We start from the raw sequence: 10,236 nt of genomic DNA, 5'->3' as shown, positions 1-10,236 counted from the left end.
AGGTTTCGACTTATGTAGCTAAAAAAGGAAAAGCAATGGTTACTTATTTTCCTCTTGGAAGATCCTATATTTGTTGATGCTTTCTCATTATATCTTTTTTTTCTTTTTTAGTATATTTTGGTTTTCCTCTTTAGATGAGATGCCTTTTCTATTTCTCAAGACTACTAAATAATTAACAAACCCTAAACAATAGTGAATTTTTAAGAATTAATTGATGAATTTATGCTTCCTTAAAGAACTTAATTATTACCCCAAACAATTAATAATTTCATATTATATAATAAATAACTTCTCTTAGAAAGATTCCCTGCACAGGACTTAATCATTCTTGAACAGTTTCTGGAATATCTTTTAATTATTAATTAAGTAATAATCCAATTTCTTAAAAGGGTTGCATTGCAACTTGCTTCTCTGCCTCTAATCCCAAGTATGGTTTTCTTAAACAAAGCTAAATGGTTTTTGACATACCAAGCTATTTATTTATTTTTAAATTCACAACTACGGATATTCTACATCTCCATATGAGACCAAGATGACTTGTCACGATGGATAGAATAGAATAATTCAGCCATAAAGATTCACTAATTACTTATTTATGCTTCATTATTTTGCAAAATATAGAGGTTAAGCCTTTATAGCATCCTTAGTACATCTCTCTCTTAAATTAAATAAAAAAAAATTAAACTTGAAAATTATATATAGGAACCAGTTTGAAAATTTTAAGGTCCATTGGACGAGCTTTAGAGTATACTATCATTAAACTCGAATTTGCTTTGAACCAAACTTTTTAAATTTTTTTCAAGTCAAGCTCGAACAGCTTGCGAGTTGACGGAAAAAGTAAGAGTACAAGTAAGAAAATATCGAGCTCCAAGAAAATTGCAATGAACAAAAAATAAAATACTTACTAAAGTGTGTTATCCTTTTTTTTTTTTTTTTAAGTGCTCAAAATGCGTCTGCATCTAATATATATTCAAAGTTGAAGTTCATTGCTTCACAGACAATACCCAACAAAAATGAAAGTGTGCTATCTAGTTCATGTATAAAATTTCTTTAAAATATTATTTGATAACATTTTATTCATGTCAGGTATCAGTAGAAAAATTTATTATTTTAAAATAAAGTACAAAACACATGAACATACATATTGTACAAATTCCTGATATAAGATTTGATGATTTGATAATAGTTTCACATGTTACTTAAAGAAAGAAATAATAATAATAATAATAAAAGAAATTTGTATTAAGGTTAACTCATGGGATATACTAAATTGGACAATGCTTATTAACTATTGTTGGGTTTGACTTTCGTGAATTATTTATTTCCATTAACACCCTTCCTTTCTTTTTATACTTAAATTAAAAAATTATATTTTTTTTAAAACAATAATTATTTTTATTTTATTTCTGTGGGTGGGGAATATTGAAGTTGTAGTATAGTTAATGATCAGTTAGATCCCTGTATTAATGTTTCTGCCATAGAAACTTAGGTATAAACTATAATCATCATCATCATTAATTACTATCATTATCATATCATATGCTATGTCTATTATCATATATTAGGGTTTTATAGCTTTAACCCAATGCTTCCCTTTTCCTTCTCCTTCTTCTCCTTCATTTCTCCTTGTACATGTTTACTGTACTTCTCCATCATTTTCATTAAACCACCACCACCTCCACCTCCACCACCGCCTCCACCTTCTATTTTTTATTACTATTATGTTAGGTTCTTTAAATTCTTCTTCTTCTCATGACCAAGAAGAAGAACCAGAACCGTTAGATCTACATCTTCCACATCCACCACCGCCACCTCCACTACCACCGTCACTGCCACTACTGCCGCCGCCTTCATCTACACATATGCATCAATTACTTATAAGCTGCGCCGAGCTTATTTCTCAGTCCGACTTCTCTGCCGCCCACCGCCTTCTTTCAGTCTTATCCTCTGCCTCTTCTTCCTACGGCGATTCTAGAGAAAGATTGCTTCACCAGTTCGTTAAAGCACTATCTTTCCGTCTCAGCCACCGCGGTGGAGTTGACGCGGGAAGCAGTAGCAGCAGCAGTACCGCCAGTAGAGAATCGGAAGAAGCTCTTCAATCTTGTTATTTATCTTTAAACCAAATCACTCCATTTATAAGATTTAGCCATTTAACTGCAAATCAAGCTATTTTAGAAGCCATTGAAGTAGGGCAACAAGCTATACATATCATAGACTTTGATATCATGCATGGAGTGCAATGGCCGCCATTAATGCAAGCTTTAGCTGAACGTTCCACTAATACTCTTTATCCACCGCCGATGCTTCGAATAACCGGAACCGGTCACGATTTAAACATTCTTCACCGGACCGGTGACCGTCTTTTTAAATTCGCTCAATCTTTAGGCCTAAAATTCCAATTTCACCCTCTTCTTTTAAACAATGACCATTCTGCCCTTCCCCTCCATCTTCCATCCGCCATTACTATCCTGCCAAACGAAGCTTTAGCAGTAAACTGCGTCTTTTACCTTCACAGGCTTCTAAAAGAAGATTCAAGAAATCTTCGAATATTTTTGCACAAAATCAAGGCTTTAAACCCTAAAGTGGTTACAGTAGCAGAAAGAGAAGCTAACCATAACCATCCATTCTTCTTCCAGAGATTTCTAGAAGCTTTAGATCACTACACAGCCATATTCGACTCTTTAGAAGCAACAGTAGCGCCAAATAGCAGAGAAAGATTGGCTGTAGAGCAAATATGGTTTGGAAAAGAGATAATGGAGATTGTAGCAGGAGAAGGAGAAGAAAGAAGAGAAAGACATGAAAGATTTGAAGCATGGGAAATGATATTAAGAAGCTCAGGATTTAGTAATGTTCCATTAAGCCCTTTTGCATTATCACAAGCTAAGCTTCTTTTAAGACTCCATTATCCTTGTGAAGGTTATCATCTTCAGCTTCTTAACAATTCTTTCTTCTTAGGTTGGCAAAATCGTTCCCTTTTCTCTGTTTCTTCTTGGCATTGATGATTATGATCAATTATATCATTACCTAATTATTATTATTATTTATTAGTAATTATTAATCCTTCCAAAAAGTTCTTAAACCCCACTATATATCAATATCCCCACCACCCACCAAAACAAAAAGGCAAATTAAAGAAAGAGAAGAGGTTAGAGATTATTTTGCCTAATTTAGAGTTGTTAGAGTTTAATTTATTTTCACTTTTGGGTTAACTCGGTTTTAATCATTGAGAGTTCAAACTTGCAGTCTTATCCTCTTACAATCTTGAAAACGATTTCAATAAACTTATTTAATTAGTAAAGAGTCAAAACTTATTAGTTAGTATTTAATTTCCAATATACATATTTATATATAAACCTCTCTTAATTTTTGTAAACTTCTTTTTCTCAGCTGTGAGGATTTATTAGTTTGCATGCATGGGGAATCCATGGATGAGTTTTGGCATGAAGGAATTAATGAACACAGCTTCAACTAACGCCAAATACAAACACCTTTTTGATGTCTCACTTCTTCTTCTCCTCCTTCTTGTTCTTCTTGTTCTTCTTCTTCTTCTTCTCTTCCTCCTTCTTCTTCTGTCCAAGGGAGCTAATCAATTGAAACTGAGCAGTGATTTAGATATATTTGTTTGATGATGTATTATATATGTAGTGGGGTACGTTGACATGTATGATTTGCTTTTGTTTTTTTTATCACCTTTGTCTCTCATTTTAGATTTATTATTATTATTATTATTATTATTACTTCAATTAATTTGTAATTTGTAACCTTTTTGTTATTTTTTCCCTCCTTTGATTAATTAATTAATTAATTCATTCTGTTATTATGTGCAAAAAAAGATCCTCTCTTGGGCATCTCAAAAGGGCAACAATTGTTATGTGGAGCATTTGATCATCAATATCCCTTAATGCATGCTTTAATACATTCCAATACATCTCCAAAAGCTTAGAGCACAATATCTTATCTTTATTTTATATATAATAATTAACTAATATCTTTACTTTTGTTTATTTTAATACTAATCCTTCACTCTTGCTTGATTTAATACTCTTTTTGCAATTATCCTGGACGTACACTGCTGTCTTATCTTAATATTCTTTTTTCTTATTCTATAGTAGAAATTTATTTAATTAATTAACATTGATAGTAACATATTTGTGTGTGTTTGCAAATGAGCCACTCTTGTTTCCCAAAATTCCTTTGTCTCCTTCAATTCTATTGTATGTTTTGTGTTTCTTTCTGGTTTCAAGAGAGGGGTGCATGAAGGGTGGGGTGCCCTTTCTTGTTTTCTGCACTAAGTACCCTCTCATGCACACACACACACACACACACACACACATATATATATATATATATCTCCCTCTCCGTGTATACCTATTGCTGTCTTTCATATGTAGCACCCCCTAAATTAATTACCCTAATTTCTGCCCTTTGTCCCCTCAACAAAACCATCGAACTTGTCAAAATAGAGAGCTTTTCATGCCCACTTTGCCTCCTCTACAACCATGCATATTATCAACAAAAAACCCTCTCCTGTGTTATAGGGATCTTCTTGTGTCCTGTACTTAATTTTTCATTAGTTAGGACCACACACCAGAATTCTCTTGCATAGCTTCTCATTGATCAAAAAGATTATGCGAATTCTTAATAGTTCAGTGGTTCCGTGCTCAAATCTTGATAGAGGATCTTCCTGCATCATACATTTTCTTCTTTTCTTTATTAATAAGCTAAGCATGCTGATGCATTTTTTGATTTAATACAAGGACATCACAACTTTCTTGCATTTCGATCAATGGTTAATTAGCTTCTCGACACAAAGCCAAAATCTGATTCCTAAACTATGGAATATATAGGAGTTTAAACTATGTTATAGGGACCAAACCACAATTCTTTTGCCTTTCTAGCTCTTGTCAGTGGCTAGCTTCTCATAAACCTGAAAGATAATGTAAAAGTATGGTTCTTAGCTAGTAGTTTAATGATTGACTGCGCCAAGATGTTACAAGCTACAATGAACTACCTAAACAAGATTTTAGAAATGGTCAAATGTTCATGTTCTAAAAACGGCTACGTTGGTGAGCCATAATATAATGTAATATGATGTAATGTAATAAAACCTTAACGTAAATGTTAATATTTTTTTTAACAGCAAAACAAAAGTGAATTTTGTTAAGAGAAAGAAAAATAACAAAAACTACAAATACTCAACTCGAAAGTTCTATATGACTCAAAAGTTCAATAACTAAGAAATCTTATGCCCTTTGACTACATTTTATTACGTTTCATTATGACTTGCCCAATGTAGCCATTTTCATTACATTTCATTTATGTTGTAGAACAGGATATATAACCTTTCTCTAAAAACAAAATGGTTCCCTGTAATGGATATTTGGCATGACTGAAGAGAGAGAGAGAGAGAGAGAGAGACCGAATGCTAAAACCATAAGACCATAATAAACCTTTAGGTTGCCACATTGGTAGCTGACAGTGATAAGATGGTCACAAGAGAGGGTGATGTCCACGCATTCACACAAAGTGTTTTTAGCTTATAGCTAGAGTTTGCGTGTTGAAGGCAAGACTTAAAGACAGAGAAATAGAAAGAAGCTATTTGTATATAATATAAATAGCTAAGCTAAGCTAGGGTTGGTGCAAAGGGCATGGCATGGTATCACATACAGAGAATCATTATTCCATCCTTCCCTTCCATCTATCAATCCATCTTTCTTTCTTTCTATCTATCTATCCATCTATCTGATTCAGACGTAACCTCTTGGCTTGTGTTTGTTACTTGTCCATAAATAAAAGTAAAAAAAAAAAAAACACTAAAACTATTTGTCGTTTGTCATTTGTTACAATCATTACAATGATAAAATGGGATCTTTAGGAATTAGGATCCATTAAGGGTTTGGATTATTTGCAGCCACAAACAAAAACTTTAATCATTCAATGATAGTACTTAGAAAGCTAAATATAAAAAAATAAAAATAAAAATAAAAAGCTCATGCTGATGCTGATTTGCAGTGTGATAAGGATATTCCTTTGTAAATAATACTTGTTTATGAGATAGTGGGTATCTTCCACCTATTTAGTATTTTAATTAATAATATATATAATTCCCGTTTTCACCTTGTCCATTCTTTTTCTTTCTTCCCAAATAATTCTGATTCTATACATATATGCTTTCCTTTTTCTGGTCCTGTCTATGTTTTGTGTGTTTTAGTGTAGAAAGAAATGAAGTAGAAAGTCCACACAGAATATAATATAAAGTGTCTTATTTTGTGATTCAAAAGATTATTTATTGGGAGAATTTAATTACAGACTTTATGTTGCATTACTATTAATTTCTACCATCATAATATTTCTTCCAGTTAGATCGATTGTTCGATCTTCATGAATGAAGAAAACTTTCAAAAGAAAAAAATTCATTGGTTTTGATATCCTAAATTACACATAAATACAGGATATGGAATACAACACGGTTTGCTTTGAATAAAAAAAAAAAAAAAACTGTAGAACCAAATAATAAAATATATATGGGAGTTATTCTATCATCAAGTTTTACAAGTGCCAGTGCTTGTCAACTCGTATTTTTGTTTTATTTTGATTTTTTTTTTTTTTTGGATTTAAACTTGTAAAGAAAATTAAGAAAAATAAATAGAATTGACTAAATTATGGAAACAACATGCTAATTCTCAGTTTTTTATGAATATTTTTAACATCAAGTTTTTTTTATGTTTTTTAATTTTAATTTTAATTTTAAATGGAAACAATTATAATTATATATTTTATATTAAGACTTTAATTTAAAATTCTGATTAATCATTTTATCTATGAGCTTCAAAAAAAAAAAAATCAAAAGTCTCTAAAATATCAAAAAAGTGTGATAGAAATGTTCAAGAGAAGTTGAAAATTAATAAAACAAAAAATTAATATTACACGTTTTAAGAAGTATCGGACATATATTCAAGAGATTCTATGTCCAGTATAAAAACGATATGGACAAATTAGACTTGAGAAGGTAACCATGCTATTTAATTTATGTCTATCGAGTGACGTAAATAATAAGACACGTTTAATTAAAGCAGATATATTGATCTCTATAATGTTAAGAGTCCAATTTATAAAAAGCACTTATAAAGATTGGCAGCCACAAATTTCGCAATAAGACTAATCTCATAATGGAAAGAAATATAGGATTTGGGAAAACAGAATAAAGGTCCATTGATTTATTTTTATAGAAAAAAAGGCTTAAACATTACAAGTGCCCTTAAATTAACAAAGAAAATGATTTGCGGAACTCATACACCAAAACTAATAAAAATAAATTTTCCGCCACAACCCCAAACTTTCATTTTTGCCCTTCAAACCCTCCGACTGTCCTTTCGAATACCTTTTCCTATCGAATACCTTTTTCTAGGAAGATTTTATCTCGACTGAGTTCATTATTTCACTCATGGATTAAATCAATGAAAATAATATTTTTTTATCGAAATTAGGGTATTTCTGACTATATACTGGAAAAAAAAGATAAAATCGGAATATTTTTTAAAGAATTTTTAGTGTCATTAATTTGATCTATAAGGGTGGCTATGGACCCAATTTACGCAAATAATTTCCATCTCTCCCTCTCCTCATACCCGATGAAATCTCAAATCATGACTTAAAAAAATTTACTTTTTATTTATTTATTGAAAGGTGAAAATGGCTGAAAGAATATTGTGGTATATACAATAAGGTAATCCGTTATTCTACCCATCAAATTAGTGATTGTGGTCGATAGATACTTAAAACTTCTAATCTTTACGTGAGTAGCAAGAATACGAACCAGATCATATCGGTCGACTAAAAAAATAAATTACTTTTTATATAATACATGTTTTATTATTGTCTATGTAACATAAAATACTTGGTTTCTTACCGTCAATATAAGAGTGGCCACGTGTCAGTTTAGTTTGTGGCATTACTCCTCAAGCAAATTCTTTTGTTTTCCCATTAAATATATACATTTCAATAGGTTCTAACAATAGATTCTAAACAAAACCTTATTATTATTATTATTAAAATAATGATTTGGAATCAGGCATTTCGATTCATTCGCAATGGTTCCTATAAGAGTGGTTTATTTTTGGAGGGGAACCGAACCAAAATCAATTCAACCTATTTCAGTTACGGCTTATTCCATTAGTCTGTAAAAATAAAAATTAGAGTTAAAAACAGAAATAAATATCTGACAAAAACATAAAACAAAACTTGATTAGAAACTATGAGAAACTCTAAAAGAAATACTGTAAAACGAATACGGATATATAAAAAAATTAAAACTTAATTTAAAAAAGTTTAGATCACAATAAATTACTTTTTTTTCTTTCTATAAAAATAGGTTCATTTTTCTTTTTAATATGTCTCATATTATCATTAGTCAAATATTAAAATAAAATAACTTTTTGTCAAAAAAGTATCATTTTCGTAATTAAATATCCTGTAATATTTAATTACTTGGTATTTTTATGTTTAATATAATGTTATTATTGAAAATTGCACTATTAAATACTTAAACTCATAATTAAAATTGTACTTTAAAGATTCATCAAAATAATGAAAAATGTGAATTATTATTTAATAAATTATTTTAAAAAATTATAAGATGTTCGACTCAGTAAATACAATATCTAATACTTGAAAATTTTCTAAATTTGAGTTCAACAAGTGTCATTTTACAAATTGAAGTTAATAATATATATTTTTATAAATAAAAGAATATAATGGATCAACTTAAAATATAACATAATCATTAGATTTCTTATAAAATTGAAAGCTACTAAAGAAAAAAAATGCAAAAACGCAACTTCTTTAAGGATTTAAATCTAACCACAAGCTACAAATATTATGAATTGAATGTCGTTTTCTCTTTTCCTTCCTCCTTTAAGAAGGAAGCAGCTGGAAAATCTTAATAGCAAACAGAAAAACGACAATAAATATCCAAGGAGACACAGAAAATCCTAATTACAAAGTGGAAACAAAATCTTGCTCAAAAGATTTTCTTATACCTTAGACATTACTGCAGTGCAGACTTCTGCTTAACAAGTTTTTAATTTTTACTATTCAATTTCTACTTAAGAAGTTGTTATTTTAGTATTTTTGTTTTTGCAAATGTAAAAGAAAAACATATTTAATTACATATTGGGTAATAATTACCGAGTGATTGAACTAGGGTTAATGTCTGATCCTTCACCGGCCGTCAAGGCCCAGCCGTCGCTGTTGGAGTCTAACCGAGTAACTAAAAACGTTCGCCATCGTTCTGATGAGGACCCGATTGTTAATCCCACGATTTCATTCTGAGACAAGTTGGTTAATGGAAATAATAATGATGCTGACATGGACTTTGAGGAAGAGGATGTTTCTGTGCTAGATGGTGATGTCATGATCTCTAACCAGGGAGATAATCCAGAAGTTACGATTTCTTCCAGGTTAACCAATCTGTTATCTAAAAAGTGGCGACAAGCTATAGTAGTTCGTTTGTTGGGACGACAGATTGGATATAAGGCCTTGTGTAATCGTATTCAATCTCTTTGGAACCTTAGTTACCATCAAGTATGGGAGCTAGGTAATGGGTACTTTATGATCAAATTTTCCAACTCTACGGACGATCACCATGCTTTGCTAGATGGCCCCTGGACCATGTTTGGAAGCTACCTAATGGTTGAACCTTGGGACCCAAGTTTCAACCTTAATGATTCCTCTGTCCATGCGATTACAATTTGGGCTCGTCTTCCTGGCCTATCCCTTCATCTGTATCACAAAACTGTTCTTAGAGCCATTGGATAAGCTATAGGAAGAGTTGTGAAGATAGATTATAACACAGGTGATTTAATCCAGGGGAAGTTTGCGCTTCTTGCTATATCTATGAACCCTCAAAAGCCTTTGGTTGCTCAATTTAAATTGAATGGGCGAGTCCAAAAAGTGAAGTATATAAGTCTTACAGAGCTTTGTTATGACTGTGGAAGATTGTGACATAGGATTAACTATTGCCCTTTTAAGGGAAAAGAACCAGAGGCAGATATTCCAGCGCAAGAGAATTTGGACAAGGAAGTAGTTGAGACTACTGCTCCTACCTATGGTCCATGGATGGTGGTTACTAAACGAGGTAGGAAACATGTTGCGAGAACGGAGAAATCTCCTGAACCTGCTGGCAATTGTTTTGCTAAACTTGCTGACGATAATGAGGAATCAAATGGTGTGATACAG

At 31.4% G+C, this 10,236-nt stretch overlaps 1 protein-coding gene across 3 annotated transcripts; it reads left to right on the top strand.

Annotated features, from left to right (window-relative positions):
* The first annotated feature begins 1,536 nt into the window (after window positions 1-1,536).
* Window positions 1,537-3,837, top strand: LAS (GRAS family transcription factor). 3 transcript variants are annotated; one of them, XM_012226479.4, is made up of 2 exons: window positions 1,537-2,916; window positions 3,388-3,837. In XM_012226479.4, exons 1-2 carry the CDS (start codon window positions 1,722-1,724, stop codon window positions 3,402-3,404), a joined length of 1,212 nt encoding a protein of 403 aa, XP_012081869.2. In that variant the 5' UTR covers window positions 1,537-1,721; the 3' UTR covers window positions 3,405-3,837. The 3 variants fall into 3 exon arrangements, with proteins under 3 accessions (XP_012081869.2, XP_037494023.1, XP_089577204.1); XM_037638095.2 differs by having other exon boundaries at window positions 1,537-2,955; window positions 3,388-3,836; XM_089721078.1 differs by having other exon boundaries at window positions 1,538-3,837.
* The last annotated feature ends 6,399 nt before the right edge of the window (window positions 3,838-10,236 follow it).

This window comes from Jatropha curcas, chromosome 5 (assembly GCF_041381405.1).
Source record: "Jatropha curcas cultivar XTBG-Jc1 chromosome 5, XTBG_Jcur_1.0, whole genome shotgun sequence".
In the NCBI taxonomy this organism is placed as follows: Eukaryota; Viridiplantae; Streptophyta; class Magnoliopsida; order Malpighiales; family Euphorbiaceae; genus Jatropha; species Jatropha curcas.
The sequence above is the reverse complement of the archived record's forward strand: the minus strand, read 5'-3'. Positions and strand labels throughout refer to the sequence as shown.

Bases quoted from the DNA above. Each gene is read 5' to 3' on its own strand.
- LAS (XM_089721078.1), top strand. From the start codon at position 1,722: ATGTTAGGTTCTTTAAATTCTTCTTCTTCTCATGACCAAGAAGAAGAA.